We start from the raw sequence: 19,006 nt of genomic DNA, 5'->3' as shown, positions 1-19,006 counted from the left end.
TACTGCCACATGTCAGCCCTAGACCTGCTGCTCTCATCCAAATACACAGACACTACTCACACGCCATAACTCTATGTCATGCACGATCATCTCATCATCCATTATTGGTATTCCAGGATGTTTATGTCACTTTTCTACACAGATACCACGAAAAGGCACAAAGTTCTGTTTCGTCGTCACATGTAAAGGCTCCATCAGGAGAAAGACAGATACATTGCAATAGAAACACACCCAGTAGGCTAAAGCCTTCTGGCTGTTGCCCATGGTCTATTTATATGTTGTTTTAAATGACTGATATACCTGATCCTTCTCAACCCTCAACCATTGATGACAAGCCTGTGCACTGACCTGCTCCTAATAGCACAGAAACTGGAAACATAAACAGCAATATGCAGTTTAGAGTTTCACTTATACGTCTATTAAACTACACAGAGAGGAGGAGAGACCAACAACATATTCCATAAAAGTTGTCAATTTGTGAGTTTGTGTCGCTGTCAACAGACTGAGTGTGTGTCCTGTAATTATAGTGGCCAAAAAAGTTGCCAAAAAAAGTACTTAACTACTCCCTCTAGCGGACACATAGGAGTAACGTTTTTGAATTCGTTTCTTTTCAACAGCAGGCAGCCGAAGCAAGGCTTGTCAGAATGATCGGCTGCCTTGATTACAATTAATTTGTCATGACACATTTAACTAACCATCATCGCCATCCAAACACAACTGTGCGTTTGATACATTTATCTTCTGTTTTGACGTCAAGAAGAGTGCACGAGAAAGAAAAAACGCCTTGTTCTGGAGTCTGACCGGTATAACGACACAGATGGGACTGCACCATATAACAAGCAACGACGTTTCCCATTTAAAGTTTTGGATGAATGCTTCAACATAAGGATTGTAACTGAGTTCACACGAATAAGGGACACGTTTCGGGTCAATGAATGTGTTTTTCCAAGTGAAAACATGGCTAGTTAGCTTCAGCTAGCTAAAATGCTAACTGCATCAGTCTGAAGCAGGGTTGAGATGTTCGTCTAAATTTGGACCGAAGCTAGCTAATCCAGGTAGCTAGCCAGCCACTGACAACATTTCTGTGACAAGCTGTCAAACCCATTGTATGTACGATTCTTTTTATATGGTGATTATTGATTGTGCGTGTTGGGAAACTTTGATCACATCTGCTGGAGGAGTTGTGGAATCAATGTTTCATTGACATCGCAAAGTTAGCCTGCTTGCTACCAAACGTGACTTCAACGCTACTATCCTCGACCAGTCAATGGAATTCCGAATGAGTCATTTCGGGTGTTGTCCTCCAAAATTCGAAAAGCAGGAGGACAGCTTCTAGAATCCTACAAAAGCTTATTTCTCATCCCGCTACAAGTGGGATGAGACCGATATTGAAAGGAATAATATCTGAACGTTTCCAAACATGGGGTCGTTAAAGGCACTTCAAGAATGGTGTCGGATACAATGCGAGAGTTACAGCGATGTAGACATCAAGAACATGTCGTCGTCTTTCCGGGATGGCTTGGCATTCTGTGCCATAATCCACCGATATAGACCGGATTTGATGTAAGTATTTAGTTAGTTTCAATAAACTTTGAAAAACGTTCTCCACTTCTTCCCAGGCCTAAACAAGATGATCTTGTCCCTTTTGAAACAATAAATATTTAGAAACATAACACGCCAGCAACAAAGAGTGGGTTTATTTAACACATCAGTGCAAAATGTCAATATTGCCAACAATTCTAAAATATAAATGGAACTCACGAACTCATCAAAAATGTACCAATTTGTTGCTCCAAGAAGGGTTACTAAATACAATGTTGCAACGTGCGGTTACAATGTAACAACTGTTAACAAAACTATCTGGGTGCTGAACTTCGATACAGTAATGCGTGACTGCTGATTTCACTGTAAGCTAATCCTATTAGGACACTCAAGTACACTCTGTGTTCCTGGTCCAACGCTAGGCTAAATGAACTGATCTAGTTATTGCCAAGTTAAATAAAAACATCTAGCCTGTAACTAGATAATATCATGGGGTGGCAAATTAGTGCTCTCAGCCAGAGCCAGACCACCTTCGGAATTATGTAGCCAGGGAACTAAGTTTGTCCTCACCTTCACAGAACTGTGGAACGGAAACCCTTTGAACTCAATCAAGATCATGTCACTTCAACATGCAACTAAATATAGGGAGGGTGTGCCCTCTAGCTTGTGTCGGTGTTTATCATTTTGGCACCAGTGTTAGTGTGCACAAAGATATGTTTTGCTAACCTACATTGCCTTTCGCCACAATGATCAGTGTTCCGCTAACAACGTTAGTTACAGCCAGCCTAGGTTTAGGCTTGACTTGTAATCCAGGCGTCATTGTAAAGACTGTTTCTAAGCAGCATTAGAAAGGGGAAAACCAAGGCTAAGCCAAGTGTGCTGTATCTAATGTGGGTTGACGGGTCTGGCCCTGTCTGTAACAACACTCCTTTTCCTGTGTGGGACTCGCACACTGCAGTCACAAAACAAGGGCACAGTTAGGCCACAAACTAACTGCATCTAAATGATTGGGATGATGGGTTGCAAGGAGGTGGAAGATGGTAAATAGAACTACCTTGGCTGAGAGTAGGAGTGAGCAAACAATGATGCCTCCCATTCAATACAGTACAAATGACTCCGGTACGACCATGCACCTCGTACTGTAACTCTGCTGTGTAAAGGAATGTCTTATTACTGTACAGCAGATGTCACATGTGTGTCCATGTCCTTCAACGTGTGTGAAAACAAAGCGTGCATGACCTGCATGCAGGATCTCATACACACTGCACCAGTACTACCTACTGCACCTATCCTGGCGCGTGTGTGTGTGACAGGACGTGAGATCACACGACGTGACCTAAGCCTTCAACTACTACATACAGTAGAAAGGGAGTGAGTGAGGGCAAATGACACCAGATATATTACAGTACATCTATCTCTATGGGTCAAAGGCTAAAGATCCATCTCTACCTCTGTCCCCTGAGCTCAGAGCTATTTGGCCAGGCAGCCTCATCAGCCAACCAGCAGCGCTGCAGTGGCCTGACCTCTCTGTGACTGTCTTCAGTCTGATCCAGACAGACAGGCCGTCAGGGTAATCTGCAGCAGGGGCCTCCTCCTGCCAACCTGCATTTAGCTCTCATGCTACTCTAGCCAGCCAGTGTACAGTACTGCACTCCGATGCTACTCCAGCTCTTAGCACTGACAGTGTTCAGCACGCCACTGTACTGTACAAATGACTTATCTGACTGAAGCCTAGTAATGTCATTCAGGATCAGACAGGGTCCAGTTCTCTCTGACTGAAGTGGCTCTTGGTTCAGGGTTAATAAGCAAGGTGATTAAAGTGAAGCTATAAGCCTGACCAAGGTTGGGTAGTTTAGCTTGTATTATTTCCTCAGTACCAACAATAAGCCTTGTTCAGTAGATCCATCAATGTGTTCAGACAGATTGGCCCATATCAGTTATTATTCAGTCAGTATTGACCTCAGTTTCATGTGATTTCGGCGCCAGACTACGGTCTCACGTCAGACGTGTTTTGTTTGATCTGTCGTTCTCCCCTACACATGACGCTGGTGGCCTCCGTATTGTCTCTCTTTTCCCCTTTTCTGTATTTCACTTCCCGTTTCCACCCTGACACGGTGTTCTCTACCTCTGCGTTTCTCAGTTGAACCTTTCTGACGGGTTGAAGTTCATATTCTCCCGCACCGTGCAGCTCACCCATCCAGACTGTTCAAAATGTCTCCTCTTTTCTCTTTATACTGTCCACACAGCAACGTCACCACCAAATATACACAGGACATTTGACTACATGCTGTGTTTTGTTGTTAATCACCAGAGCGTGTAGCTTGTTGGCAGCGACACCAAGTCCACACACACACAGTACAGGACTGAATCGTGAGGATGGGTGACAGCGAGCACACCGGTGGCGATGGTAGGCCCCTCACCGGTGGCGATGGTAGGCCCCTCACCGGTGGCGATGGTAGGCCCTTCACCGGTGGCGATGGTAGGCCCCTCATCGAAAATCAGCTTGTGAGCAGCGCAGCAATACTTGTTGGATTAGGTTCTCAGTGCCTCATCCTTCCGTTTCATGGTCTGCAGTGTTTCTCCCCCAAAAATGTGCAGTGCTCGCAGAAGGAGTGAGTTAAGTCGGTCTGGAACTGTTGGCAGAGAGAAAAATGTGCTGTTTTTCCAGTAAATTTTCATGGAGCCGAAAGAACATTTTGCAGTGTGAAAATGAATTTCCGTCAATTATACACATTTTGCCATGGCTATTTCTGTGTTCTTATGCTCGAACATTATAACAAAATCAATCAGGGCCCCTGGGCATGTACCCTAACCCTGTGTGCCCCATCACTAATCCAACCATGCCAAAAATACTCCGTCAATTGTTAGTACATTTTTGTTTCTCCCTGACTGTCTAGCTTTTATTGATTTCTTGTTCTCAAAGATTATATTCCAAAAAATTGTGATGGGTCAATTATTTTCTACATTTTTGTTGTTGTGGCAACATCAATTTAGCAGCTGTGGTACGCCACTGCTAAATGAACACAGGGGAAGCATTGCTCTGATCTGGCCTGTCAGGCTGTCAGCTGTTGAAGCACTGAGGGGCACCACTCCAGAGACTCCAGTGTTACTCAAGGAGGATTTGGCAGTGGCAGTTGCTGCACTATGCACAACTTTGAGTAATAGCAGACTTGGCTGTAGCGTTAGTTCTTTAGCACCAGTAGGCCTACTGCAGAGTGGCAGTGTGTGTGTGACGTAGCGTTAGGTCAGGACGGCTAGGCTAAATGCATTTGGGGCCATGAGAGTCAGATTAGGGGGAGAACAGAGCTCACTTTGTGCTATAGGCAGTCTCATACTAGTCTGTGGGATGGCTGTGCTATAGGCAGCCTCATACTAGTCTGTGGGCTGGCTGTGCTATAGGCAGTCTCATACTAGTTTGTGGGCTGGCTGTGCTATAGGCAGCCTCATACTAGTCTATGGGCTGGCTGTGCTATAGGCAGTCTCATACTAGTCTATGGGCTGGCTGTGCTATAGGCAGTCTCATACTAGTCTGTGGGCTGGCTGTGCTATAGGCAGTCTCATACTAGTCTATGGGCTGGCTGTGCTATAGGCAGTCTCATACTAGCCTGTGGCTGGCTGTGCTATAGGCAGTCTCATACTAGTCTGTGGGCTGGCTGTGCTATAGGCAGCCTCATACTGGTCTATGGGCTGGCTGTGCTATAGGCAGTCTCATACTAGTCTATTGGCTGGCTGTGCTATAGGCAGTCTCATACTAGTCTGTGGCTGGCTGTGCTATAGGCAGTCTCATACTAGTCTGTGGGCTGGCTGTGCTATAGGCAGCCTCATACTAGTCTATGGGCTGGCTGTGCTATAGGCAGCCTCATACTGGTCTGTGGCTGGCTGTGCTATAGGCAGCCTCATACTAGTCTGTGGGCTGGCTGTGCTATAGGCAGCCTCATACTAGTCTGTGGCTGGCTGTGCTAGTGAGGTTTCCTGTATCCAGACTGAGAACCAACATGTTGGTGTTTTTCCTATTTCCCTTCTTTAACAGAGCAGAGACGTTGCGTCCAAAAGCAACTCACAGATGTTCTAGGGTGCGTCCCTAATCCCACCCTATTCCCTACATATTGCACGATTTTTGAGCAGGACCCATAGAGCTCTGGTCAAAAGTAGTGCTCTACATAGTGAATAGGGTTCCATTTGAGACGCAGGCCCAGTTTTACAGCAGGATGTTACCTGGTGGGAACATGAGGTTTAGTTCCCTGCTCCAGGCCCAGTCAACCAGCCACCTACTCATTACTGCTGTGTTGAGCCAACCTGCTGTCCTTTCATCACAGTGGGGTTCACCCATAAAACATTGTTGATGGTGCTGTGGCCCCATTCTCAGTGAAATATAGAGGTAACTGGTTGTTTATGGCCAAACATACTGTTCGGATCCTGATGGTGTTTGATGGGCCGTCACTCAAGACTTTTCAGATGAGATCAAACCGACTAACACCGCCATTTCCTGGTTGTTAAAATTCTAATAGTTCGCCTAATTTCAGTTTGTGTGACGAAACAGCCATTGTGTAGAGAATCATTCTACCATCTAAACCCCTTTGAAAAATATTTTCCATAACCCTAAATATTGTATATTCAGCTGTTTGAAGCTGGCGTACAAAACCCAAAGTAAAAGATCCAAAAACAAAACTTCAGAACGGGAAGCAGAGAAGTAGCACGTATAGAACAGATCTACCACTTCTTAGACATGCTTTCAATGGGAATCAATCTATAACTGATCTATAACTCAAATTTCGATGTGAATTTGGTCGGGTTGCCCAAAAAGTGACATATTATAGCTTTAATATGCTATATGGGTTATTTCTGGTCTGGTTAGATGCTCATCTTTTTACCTAACAATAGCAGTGTGATCTCTCATCATTTGACTGTAGTATTGTGATTGTATCAATGATTTAGAGTAGGTTATTTGTTTAGATTTTAAATGTAGTCTTTTTTTCCCCGTCATTCCAGAGACTTTGACTCCCTCTCCAAAGAGAATGTCTACGAGAACAACCGTCTGGTGAGTCACGAGAACACATCACTCCTCCACACGCAGACACACTCTAGTGGCCTTGGCCTAGATGTAATGAGCTTCATGTTGCCGGATACTGTAAGTAGCTGTGACAAGTCAGTCATGGTTGTTACTTTGGTTCCCTCCTCTGTGTCTGTATTGGGTGAGTTCTGTAATGCTAGAATACAGTGTAGACAGGTGTAGGCCTGCTAGTGTCTGTGGTAGGGTATGTGTTGGGTGAGTTCTGTAATGCTAGAACACAGTGTAGACAGGTGTAGGCCTGCTAGTGTCTGTGGTAGGGTATGTGTTGGGTGAGTTCTGGAATGCTAGAACACAGTGTAGACAGGCGTAGGCCTGCTAGTGTCTGTGGTAGGGTATGTGTTGGGTGAGTTCTGTAATGCTAGAACACAGTGTAGACAGGTGTAGGCCTGCTAGTGTCTGTGGTAGGGTATGTGTTGGGTGAGTTCTGTAATGCTAGAATACAGTGTAGACAGGTGTAGGCCTGCTAGTGTCTGTGGTAGGGTATGTGTTGGGTGAGTTCTGTAATGCTAGAATACAGTGTAGACAGGTGTAGGCCTGCTGGTGTCTGTGGTAGGGTATGTGTTGGGTGAGTTCTGTAATGCTAGAATACAGTGTAGACAGGTGTAGGCCTGCTAGTGTCTGTGGTAGGGTATGTGTTGGGTGAGTTCTGTAATGCTAGAATACAGTGTAGACAGGTGTAGGCCTGCTAGTGTCTGTGGTAGGGTATGTGTTGGGTGAGTTCTGTAATGCTAGAATACAGTGTAGACAGGTGTAGGCCTGCTAGTGTCTGTGGTAGGGTATGTGTTGGGTGAGTTCTGTAATGCTAGAATACAGTGTAGACAGGTGTAGGCCTGCTAGTGTCTGTGGTAGGGTATGTGTTGGGTGAGTTCTGTAATGCTAGAATACAGTGTAGACCGGTGTAGGCCTGCTAGTGTCTGTGGTAGGGTATGTGTTGGGTGAGTTCTGGAATGCTAGAACACAGTGTAGACAGGTGTAGGCCTGCTAGTGTCTGTGGTAGGGTATGTGTTGGGTGAGTTCTGTAATGCTAGAATACAGTGTAGACAGGTGTAGGCCTGCTAGTGTCTGTGGTAGGGTATGTGTTGGGTGAGTTCTGTAATGCTAGAATACAGTGTAGACAGGTGTAGGCCTGCTGGTGTCTGTGGTAGGGTATGTGTTGGGTGAGTTCTGTAATGCTAGAATACAGTGTAGACAGGTGTAGGCCTGCTAGTGTCTGTGGTAGGGTATGTGTTGGGTGAGTTCTGTAATGCTAGAATACAGTGTAGACAGGTGTAGGCCTGCTGGTGTCTGTGGTAGGGTATGTGTTGGGTGAGTTCTGTAATGCTAGAATACAGTGTAGACAGGTGTAGGCCTGCTGGTGTCTATGAGAGGGTGAGTGTTGTTTAGGAAGGTAATAGAGATGAGTAACATGTCACATGGGTGAGACAGTGGAGTATTGTCTGCAGTTAGTCAGCTAACTATCATACATTTTCGTCTGTCTGTCTGTCTGTCTGTCTGTCTGTCTGTCTGTCTGTCTGTCTGTCTGTCTGTCTGTCTGTCTGTCTGTCTGTCTGTCTGTGTCTCTGTCTGTGTCTCTGTCTGTCTTTCTGTGTCTCTGTCTGTCTGTCTTTCTTTCTGTGTCTCTCTGTCTGTCTGTCTTTCTTTCTGTGTCTCTCTGTCTGTCTGTCTTTCTTTCTGTGTCTCTGTCTGTCTGTCTTTCTTTCTGTGTCTCTGTCTGTCTGTCTTTCTGTCTTTCTGTCTTTCTGTCTGTCTGTCTGTCTGTCTGTCTGTCGAGAGCATAGTTGTTTATTGGTTCCTGCCAGAGTCTGACATGCGAAGGGGGGAGGGAAGGAGAGAAGGGGGGAGCGAGAGCAAGCAAATGAGGACAGGAAAGAAAGACAAAACCGTTAACCAAGGGAGGATATGAAAAAAAACTAGTCCTCCACTATAGGCTTGTTTGTAGCAACCATTTTAAATAACAAAGCCAAATATTTATTTATCGACAACTGCAAAGGGGCCAAAATAACATTGCCCTGATGTTGAGTAGGCCTTGGTTAGCCTACTTCTAGCAATCCTAAAACTGAGCTTGAGTGTTGTCAGCTGAATGCTACTATTTACATTTCTTTCCAATTATCCAAGAGCTTTTTCAGGGTTGAAGCAGTTGGTGGTCGAAATAACGGTTTGTTTCACTGGCAGCATGTCGGATATCTGTGAACATTTGCAGTGTTTCACTGTAGCTACGGCATTAGCCTGAGTTAGCCCGAGACAGCCTAATCCTGAACCCAAACACGCAGCATACTAAACTAAAGCTAGATGATTAACTTCCAATCACTGTCTACACGGTAGATTTCAGTTGTTCCCTTGCGTTTGTTTACCATTGTTTCTCAGACTTATCGGACTACTGATAATCCTTGAGAAGGTTTAGTCATCATGGGACGTTCTGTTTTGAGTTAATTGCTAGAGTTGATCTTGCCGCTGGGATAACGTTCAGCTCAGCTACTGTCTGCAAGCTGTCGTTGTTTTGACTGATATTACATTTGATGAATATGTCTGTTTTTCACATGCAAAAACAGCTCCCATTCACTGGTTTGTTTAAATGTACACAGTTTGTAACAGTTTGTTTACATTTACACAGTTTGTTTACATTTACCCAGTTTGTTTACATTTACACAGTTTGTTTACATTTACACAGTTTGTTTACATTTACACAGTTTGTTTACATTTACCCAGTTTGTTTACATTTACACAGTTTGTTTACATTTACACAGTTTGTTTACATTTACACAGTTTGTTTACATTTACCCAGTTTGTTTACATTTACACAGTTTGTTTACATTTACACAGTTTGTTTACATGTACACAGGTTGTAACAGTTTGTTTACATTTACACAGTTTGTTTACATTTACACAGTTTGTTTACATTTACACAGTTTGTTTACATGTACACAGGTTGTTTACATGTACACAGTTTTGCATCAACTGTGGCCCTGTTTACCGAACAGCTGCCAAGTGATTGTATTATCCCCAGTGTTTTGTAACCTGACCAGCTCTGTGTCCCAAATGGCACCTATTCCCTACATAGTGCACTACTTTTGACCAGAGCCCTATGGACCCTGGTCAAAGTAGTGCACTATATAGATAATAGGGTACCATTTGGGGCAGAGAACTATTAAGGCCTTCATTTCCTCAGTGGAATTTGTCATTAGGCAGATGGTTATCTAACCAACAGTATTCTGGCTTCAACATTTAATTATGACCAAATAACAGAGTTTTTTTTGTTTTTTTTAAGCAGGGGGTCAAGTATCAGTGTACATAGGCGCGTACACACACACACACACACACACACACACACACACACACACACACACACACACACACACAATAAAATAACTGATGTCTGTTTTCACATTGTTGTCTTTCTTTCTTTCCCTCCCTCCCTCCCTCCCTCCCTCCCTCCCTCCCTCCCTCCCTCCCTCCCTCCCTCCTCTAGGCATTTGAGGTGGCGGAGGAGGAGCTGGGAATCCCTGCTCTGCTGGACCCAGAGGACATGGTGGCCATGAAAGTGCCTGACAGGCTGAGCATCATCACCTATGTCTCCCAGTACTACAACTTCTTCACCAACAAGTCCCATGGTGAGTAGTACAGCTCTGGGGTTGGAGGACCCAGACACCGTCAAAGCACCAATCCAGGACTGTGTTGTGGAATGTTGCAGATAGAATTGTCATGAGTAGAGCTGATGTGATTCCTTTTTCTAATTGTCAGAAAGGCATATTTGTTCTACATATTATAGTTCTATCTGAATGTTCCACAACGATGGCTTACTGACCGGTGGTCCAGTACTCCTGGGCCTTTAGGACACAGCTGTAACCTAAACGGTTCGCTAGCTGGATGAGAAGTGGTCCTGTGTTATTAGATGCGACAGTATCACTGACAGGCCATCACTGAGTCACTACTATATGACTGCATTTGTAACTGGTCCCTCAAAAGGCCCTCTGGGTTTTATAGTGCTCTGACGCAAAGGAAAATATCTACAGTTAGCCAACGCATAAACTCAATTAGAAATGGACTGATACCATCTCCCTCTCCTGTAGCCAACCCCCCCTGCATGAAGAGGTCCAGTGGTACAGGCCACATTGAGCCGGCCCAGAAGAGACCGGTGGCCCCTCTGGAAGACAAAGTGGTTGAGCCAGAGGTAAGGGCTACGATGGTATCGGGAATTAGATGATGCATGAATACATGTGGTAAAGAGGTCAATGGAATGCGACCAAAACAATGGAGTTGCCATGGAAACGCGTCTGGGGAAAGGGCCTGAATCTCCTCATTTCCCCCCAGCAATGTTAGCCTACATTTAGGCTATTGTTTATATGTGTTGCTAGCTTCCAACCAGAACATTAAGCTAGCCAAGACCAACAACACAAACAGACTATACAGCTACAAGTAGTGAATGTCGTTACAAACAGACTATGCTAAACAAGTTAAATGTCTTACCTGTGTTGATTTTCCACACACATAGCTATGTGTAGCCTACTTGAACACCAGCTCCCCACAATTCCCCGCTGTCCCACGCCGAATAGCCTGAGGCCAAAGGGCTCATCTCACAGGCTCTAGTTCCCAACGTGGGAGCACTGCGAACCGTAGGTCGGGATTTTTGACCTGGTGTATGTTATTTCTGTACAACAAAACTCGACGACTGCCTCTTTTACACTGGGGGTCAATGGGAAATAATGTTTTCCTTGTTATTACTTGAATATCGACTTGTTATATGCAGATATTCTGGATTTACGGATTGTGTGTATGATGTCATTCACATGATTCTAATTCTAAGCCTTATTAAATGAAACTAATGTTGTGTGGACCCCAGGAAGAGTAGCTGCTGCTTTTCCAACAGCGAATGGGGGTCCTAATAAAATACCAACAATACTACATTGATTTAACTTTATTGTACATGCATGATAACTATAACTCATTCATTGTATTTGTTTAACATAACAGGGAATGTATTTGTGCTTGTATTTTGGCATGGACCAACGCCTGGACAGTCACTCAAAAGGTGTTATATAGCATTGACTGTCACAGTATCAGGTGTCAATGCTAACGTGTCAGATGCATGAATGGATTGTCTGTCTGTCTACGGCATCTTTTGGTGTGACCGTATGGTAGAGGGTGGGTACTAGTTGGCGTGTGTGTGAGTTTCGATAGAAGTCACGTTGTCCGTTACATCAACGCGGTACGGGATTGAGTCATTCTATTGACTAAATACATTTTAGGCTAAACTTGTAGGATAGGCCATCTTAAAAAGATTGCCTATAGGATAGTATTGATGTGGGCTATATCCTATAAGTTTAGCCTCCATTGTTTTTCTTTTAAAGATAGCCTTTTGTATCCTGTCTCTCCCCTTCTTCCGCATGCCCTCTCTACGACTTCCTCCCACCGCCCCCCCCCCCATACCGGCCTCCTCCCTTCTTCCCCCTCTTTAGACGGAAATTCACTCCTCCTCTCCCTACTCTTCCTCCTCTTCTTCTTCCTCCTGGCCTCTGATCTCCTCCCCTTTCTCTGGTCCTGAGCCTAGACAGTAGGGGGGGGGGGGGGGGGCTAGGGGGATCGAAACAGTTAGGTCAGTCATTTTGAACTTTAACCTCTGTACATAGACACTAACTATTTAACACCTGTTTTATACTACTAACGTTGTGTGCCAAGTTTGAACACTTGCTGCTAACCCTTTGACCTTTAACTCTAAAAACACCTGCTAGAGTTTCTTACATCACTATTACTAGTTTTCTACTAGACTTTCCTCGATAATTAACGGCTGGTTTGGAACTTTACTACTTTTCCACTTAATACATATCACTTTTTAATATCAAGACGATGTTTTTCAACGATTATAATATAAATGTAGCTAGTTAAGGCAATGACTCGAAGCCGAGGAGGTGATGAAATATAACAGACTGGTTTTAGCTAGATAAGCAGAATGATAAGCAGAATGACAAGCAGAATGATAAGCAGAATGAATCCTCCACGTCCTCGATCCTGACTCCATGTTTGATCTCCCCCCACCTCCCTCCCTCCCTCCCCCCTATCCTCTCCATCTCCCCCATCCCACACCCCCCCCTCCACCTGCGACCCTCACCCCCTGGCCACCTGCCTGCCACGCCCGTGCTAGCTGAGCCTAGCTGGTCCGATGGGTACGGACGGAGGGGTACAGGCGGGGGTGAAGCCTAGCACCCTCAGCAGCAGCTGCGCCGCCTGCCAGAGGCACGTCCACTTGGTGCAGAGGTTCCTGGTCGACGGCAAGCTCTACCACCGCCACTGTTTCAGGTGAACACCACCCGTTCACTTACTGTATCTCTGGTCTGCACAGCTACTACATCATACTGCTGAATCCGTTCACTGTATAATGATAAGACACTGCTATTCCAGTTACTCAAAACAGACAGTTGTATATCCTCTGTTGACATGCATTTCCAGAGTTTGAAGAAATTCTACTTGTATTTACAAGTGTTTAATCAACGTGCTTACCACAGGGTATGTCAGAGCCTATGTCAGACTATAGTCTGAATGTTGCCTCCTGCTCTCCTCTCTCTCAGGTGTAGGGAGTGTAGCAGCACTCTGCTTCCTGGGTCCTACAAGCTAGGAAACGAGGTCGGCTCCCTGGTCTGCACGCATCACTTTGCCAGGTCTGCCTTAGCCAATCAGAACGGCCGACCGGACCTAAGCAAGCGACCTACAACGGTTCCGTCCGTTAGGATTGATCGACCCATGCCGCCTCAAACTTCTCTTCCTTCTGGGAGGGACCAGGCGGCAAAGACTCCGGCTCAAGAGACTCCGCCACCAAAAGAGACTCCGCCCAAAGAGACGCCACCAAAAGAGACTCCGCCACCAAAAGAGACGCCGCCACCAAAAGAGACGCCGCCACCAAAAGAGACGCCGCCACCAAAAGAGACGCCGCCACCAAAAGAGACTCCGCCACCAAAAGAGACTCCGCCACCAAAAGAGACTCCGCCACCAAAAGAGACTCCGCCACCAAAAGAGACTCCGCCACCAAAAGAGACTCCGCCACCAAAAGAGACTCCGCCACCAAAAGAGACTCCGCCACAAAAAGAGACGCCGCCACAAAAAGAGACGCCGCCACAAAAAGAGACGCCGCCAAAAGAGACTCCGCCCCAAGAGACTCCTCCCCAAGAGGGCGTCACCAATGAGGATTACACCCCCACACCAACCAATGACTCTGACTCTACACCATGTCCTATCTCAACGACAAAAACTGACTCTTTGAAAAAAGAGAAAGAGAGGGAAGACAGTGCAGGAGAAAGAGAGGTCAAACCTCCACCCTCCTCCATTCCTCCCAACCCTTTCGATGACATCGAGGAGGAGGGGGAGGAGACTCCGACAACAGCCAAAGACACAGCAAATGGGGTTATCCCTCCTACACCTGTCAGTCATCTAGGACTAGGGGACAGTAAGCCAGTCCCCATCCCTCGCCGCTTGTCACAGCCCTCCCCTCCACCTCGTCCCGCCCCCAGGGTCCGCCCACCCCGCGTTGACAACCTTGCGGTCAATGGTGAGTGGTCGATTAAGGTGATTGACAGCTGAAATAAGTTAGTGCTATTTGCTACTGTAGATCCTCAATTGAACTGTGAACTCCATCCTAATATAAAATATATGAAACCTCTGATTTTGACTCTCAGGTGATCGTGGTGAACACAGGAGATCTCTTCCTCCAGCTCCCAGACCTCGAGACAGATCCCACTCCCCCGGAAGGTTCCGTATACTGACTAACCTATCTTTACGAGTCTACAGTGATTGGACTACTTCATCTGTTCTTCTCCCAGTCTCTGCACAGCAGTCTTTGTGTGTTAATGCATGTTGATGTTTTCATGCACTCATCTGTCTTTGTTGTTTTGTCTCCCCCCTCCCTGTCTGTTTCTGTCTCCCCCACTCATCCTGTCTCTCAGCTCCAGTCTCTCCAGCGACGCCCCCAAACCCCCTAACCCGCCCTGGCTGGCCCTCGTCCAATCCCAAGAACCCAAGAAGAAACCAGCACCTCCCCCTCCCCCTGGAGTGGCCACACCCCCACACACTGGTTCGTTATCTTCTCTAAAAGGGGAGGGCTCCAGACCAGCCACGCCCCCTGCACCCGCCAACCCCTTCGATGAGGAAGTAGAGCAAGAGGAGGTGGGGTCAGGGGAGGGGTCAGTAGGAAGTTTGGTTTCTCCCACTGTGGTGGTGAGTCATCCGTGGTACAGCATCACCCAGGCTGCAGACGCTGCAGCTGACCCAGACACGCCCCCCATTGGGGGTATTTCCTCCCGCTCTGCAAGCCCCAATGGCTCCAGGTGCAAGAAACGCCCTGCTCCCCCAAAGCCTGTTCCAAAGGCCCCCGGCTCTAACTCAGGTCAGTGGGACTTGATGGCAACAGAGTAGGATAGAGGTTGGTTAGAGAAGTGGTTCCCAGCCAGGGGTACTAGGACCTATCCACAGGGGGTACTAGGACCTATCCACAGGGGGTACTAGGACCTATCCACAGGGGGTACTAGGACCTATCCACAGGGGGTACTAGGACCTATCCACAGGGGGTACTAGGACCTATCCACAGGGGGTACTAGGACCTATCCACAGGGGGTACTTGAAGACTTATCAGACCATCCTGGTAAAATGCAGATGAGGTACTCTGAGCAGAGCAAAATATAGTTGGTGGTACAGTAACCCAAAAAGGTTGGGAACCACTGGGTTAGAGCATTGGACTAGTTTCATCCACTTCACCTCAAATCATGTCAATCATGTGTCTTGTATGTCCTGTGCAGCACTGTGGTTTTGTTGTTGTTATTTTGAAAGTTACCATTCGATGTGTTCAATGGATGTTAACAATGTTTTTCTCTCCATCCTCCTCCCATCCAACTCTACTTCGTTTTCCATTTCAACTTCTGTTCCTTTTTTCTGTTTTCTGATATCACTTCATCCCTCTATTTCTTCAGCCCTTCCTCACTCCCAGCCCTCCTCTTCCTCTCCCTCTCCAGCTATTAGCATAGAGAGCCTATCCTCTGCCTCCGACCATAGCTCCTCCCACCCAGCTTCCCTAGGGGGCGGAGCCACAGGCGATCAGGACAACCCCTTCACCAAGAGCGTATCAGAGCCCTCCATCTGTGGGCCCTGTGGTGGCTCCACCCCCTCCACCTCAGCCAATCGCCTCTCTCCGAGCCCCTCCCCTCCTCCCCAGCCAGCCAATCCTAGCTCGGCTCCGGCCACTCCGCAGAGCAATCGGAGTGCCAGGCCCCCGCCCCCAAGACCCCCGACGACACCCAGCCCCCTGGCAGCATCAAGTGCCATCCCAGTTCCACCCCCCAAGGTAAGGGATTCTGGACCTCGTTTTCTTTCACCATGTAAAAATACATGAACTCCACTGACTTCCAAGAACCTTTTAATGATACAAGATATTCAATGTAATGAGCTTCATACCTAACTAACAAATACTATGATAATTATTTAATACCTTGACATTCATCTCTGTCTTCTCTCTGCTTCCAGCGGACTTGTAAGGAAAACCCTTTCAACAGGAAAGCCTCTCCCTCCCCCGTTTCCTCCCCTAAAACCAGACCCCCTAGAGGCCCTCGCCCTGCCCGGCCCCCCGCACCTGGACACGGCTTCCCCCTCATCAAACGCAAGGTGAGATTGTGAGGACGCCACAGTCAGCTAAAGTTTGTAATTCAATGAGTCACTCGATGATTCTGCATCAGACAGTCCGAGTCTCTTTATGGAATGTGGCGACAAGCCGACAACAGTCTACTATTACTGCTATTACCATAGGCAGCGCTATTGGTTATAGTTTTAGCTGCACTAATGTTTTCAAAGGAACAACTCAATCTGCATGTAAATAATGCGAACTGTACCATATTGTATTATTTTAAGATTGCAGTGCTAGTGTGTTTTGTGATGTGTGTGTGTGTTGTCCAGGTGCAGTCAGATCAGTACATCCCAGCAGAGGACATCCATGGAGAGATGGGAGAGCTGGAGAAACAGCTGGATGAGCTGGAGCAGAGAGGAGTGGCTCTGGAGAGAAAACTACGAGATAACCCCAATGGTAAAACTATCAGATCAACCAGTGTTCTGCACTCCTGGCTATCATATAAACCTCTCCAGACTAGTCTGATGATATGGGGAGGTTGCATGGTCCCAGATTATCAAGCCCACCCCTGGACTAAGATGCATGTTCAATTGAGAGTCTCTATAAAAATGTTTGGTCCAAATCAAATGTTATTGGTCACATACACGTGTTTAGCAGATGTTATTGCGGGTGTGGCGAAAGGCTTGTTGAAAATCCTGAGGCTGCATTCTCAGTTCAGTAGTTAATCGTTTCATCTTCAGTTCAATAGTAAAGTGTCTAATAGTCAGTTAAATAGTCAGTCGTTTAATAGTCAGGTCAATAGTCTAATAGTCAGTTAAATAGACAATAGTCTAATAGTCAGTTAAATAGACAATAGTCTAATAGTCAGTTAAATAGACAATAGTCTAATAGTCAGTTAAATAGACAATAGTCTAATAGTCAGTTAAATAGACAATAGTCTAATAGTCAGTTAAATAGACAATAGTCTTAATAGTCAGGTCAATAGTCTTAATAGTCAGATCAATAGTCTTAATAGTCAGGTCAATAGTCTTAATAGTCAGGTCAATAGTCTTAATAGTCAGGTCAATAGTCTTAATAGTCAGATCAATATTTGTATCTATAGTGTAATATTATCCATATTCTCATGGTGGTGTTCCTGTTGTAGATGAGGAGGAGGAGACCTTGCTGGTGGACTGGTTCACTCTGATCCATGAGAAACACCTGTTGGTGCGCCGCGAGGCTGAGCTGGTCTACACGTACGTACCAAAACCTCACCAGAGCCTGTGCTCATTGGTCCATTTAGCAGCTGTCTCTTTAAGATTCTCACACTATTTATTTTCTCTTGACAGGGCCAAGCAGCAGAACCTGGAGGAGAGGCAGGCTGATGTAGAGTATGAGCTGAGATGTCTTCTTAACAAGCCAGGTGTGTGATCTCACTTCCTGTTTGTGAATGACATCATAGAGCACAAGGCCCTTGAAGCTACCTGGGATGGGAGGCTTGTTAACTAAAATCCTGTTTCTGTTACATTTTTCTTTCCTTCCTCTTTGTTGTTGGACTGAATTCACTGAAATGGAACGGGGTCCAGAAAATACTCCACGTTTTAAGTCACTGCGTTACTCTTCATTCATCCTCCCCTCTTAATCCCTCCATCTTGTAGAAAAAGACTGGAATGAGGAGGACAAGGGTAGGGAGCAGGAGCTGATGACAGAGCTGGTCACCGTCATCGAACAGCGGAACCAAATCATCAACAACATGGATCAGGACAGGCAGAGGTAATCAATCACCTATCATCTACTGTCTGAGCTCATTTAGAGCAGGATGGGCCAGTAGATAGGTGATCTGCAGTCGATGTCTGTGTTTTTGGTGATCTTACTGTGCTTCTCCAACAGGGAAGAGGAAGAGGATAAGCTGGTGGCAACCATGTTGAAGAGAAAAGGTAAGACGAGACAAAAGCTTCATGTTTTGTTAGAACTCTCCCTTTCATCTTTCTTTCCGCTAGAAGTATTCAAGCTTCTCGTCCATGTCTCTCTGTCTTCCCCCTCTCCCTCTCTTCTTTCTCCATCTCTCCCTTCCTCCAGACTTCCAGAAGGAGCCAGCAGCAGAGGGTGAGCAGCAGCAACAGAAGAAGAAGAAGAAGGAGAAGTTCAAACCCATGAAGGTTCTGAAGAGGTTGAGTGTGAACCAAGGAAAAGGTGGCAGCCCACGCAAGGAGATGGCAGAGAAGGACAAGAGCTGAACAAGGTATGGAAGGAGGGAGGTGGATGATGGATGATGGATGGAAGGAAGAGCGGTACCATCCTTTACAGAGGGACATATCAGATGGAAAGAGCGTGGAAACGATGGATGATGAACAAAACACGGTGGAGGGAGAGAAGGAAAAACAACCCAGGATTCTCACAGCTATGTTAAAGACTGTAATGTGTGCAACCTGTAATTTGCTCCTCCTTCCTCTTACTGTAGCATATCCTTCTAATCGCTCCTCCCTACCAGAGTATGTGAGCAGAGTTAAGCTTTTGGAAATCCCGCTCGTGCTAGCGATCCACCTCTTTTCAACTGCTCCGCTAAAAACCGTTCTGCGCTCACAGGAATAAAATGGCCGCTCCAAATTCGCTCCATTCATTAAAATCACAATTTAACCAACACCCATCTATTTTTGTGACTACCTTGACTTACCATTTGGTATTTAAGGAATGAAACCAAACCATATGATTTGAATTAAAAGTATTTGAATAAACAAACACGTTAGAATATGCCAAGCCTATTTCTTTTAGCATGTGCATATGGTAAGTACACCATCATGCTTTCGGGATGCGTGTCT

The 19,006-nt window shown here is 46.0% G+C and overlaps 1 protein-coding gene across 3 annotated transcripts; it reads left to right on the top strand.

Moving 5' to 3' along the window:
• Positions 1 to 578: 578 nt before the first annotated feature.
• Positions 579 to 18,776, top strand: LOC115147321 (MICAL-like protein 1). Of its 3 annotated transcripts, none has more exons than XM_029689508.1 (16): positions 579 to 1,563; positions 6,532 to 6,580; positions 10,080 to 10,221; positions 10,681 to 10,781; positions 12,750 to 12,904; positions 13,174 to 14,147; positions 14,275 to 14,347; positions 14,542 to 14,981; positions 15,604 to 15,932; positions 16,112 to 16,249; positions 16,538 to 16,664; positions 17,353 to 17,443; positions 17,537 to 17,610; positions 17,846 to 17,960; positions 18,078 to 18,124; positions 18,267 to 18,776. In XM_029689508.1, the coding sequence occupies exons 1-16, from the start codon at positions 1,421 to 1,423 to the stop codon at positions 18,422 to 18,424; spliced, it is 3,156 nt and encodes a 1,051-aa protein (XP_029545368.1). In that variant the 5' UTR covers positions 579 to 1,420; the 3' UTR covers positions 18,425 to 18,776. The 3 variants fall into 3 exon arrangements, with proteins under 3 accessions (XP_029545368.1, XP_029545366.1, XP_029545367.1); XM_029689506.1 differs by having other exon boundaries at positions 15,562 to 15,932; XM_029689507.1 differs by having other exon boundaries at positions 6,532 to 6,583; positions 10,083 to 10,221; positions 15,562 to 15,932.
• The last annotated feature ends 230 nt before the right edge of the window (positions 18,777 to 19,006 follow it).

Source organism: Salmo trutta, chromosome 14 (assembly GCF_901001165.1).
Source record: "Salmo trutta chromosome 14, fSalTru1.1, whole genome shotgun sequence".
NCBI lineage: Eukaryota > Metazoa > Chordata > Actinopteri > Salmoniformes > Salmonidae > Salmo > Salmo trutta.
Note: the sequence above shows the minus strand (reverse complement) of the source record. Positions and strands in the feature narration are given on the sequence as shown.

Coding starts and splice junctions, on each gene's coding strand:
- LOC115147321 (XM_029689506.1), top strand. CDS start 1,421: ATGGGGTCGTTAAAGGCACTTCAAGAATGGTGTCGGATACAATGCGAG. Junction 10,222..10,680: donor CTTCACCAACAAGTCCCATG/GTGAGTAGTACA, acceptor CCTCTCCTGTAG/CCAACCCCCCCTGCATGAAG. Junction 18,125..18,266: donor AACCATGTTGAAGAGAAAAG/GTAAGACGAGAC, acceptor CCCTTCCTCCAG/ACTTCCAGAAGGAGCCAGCA.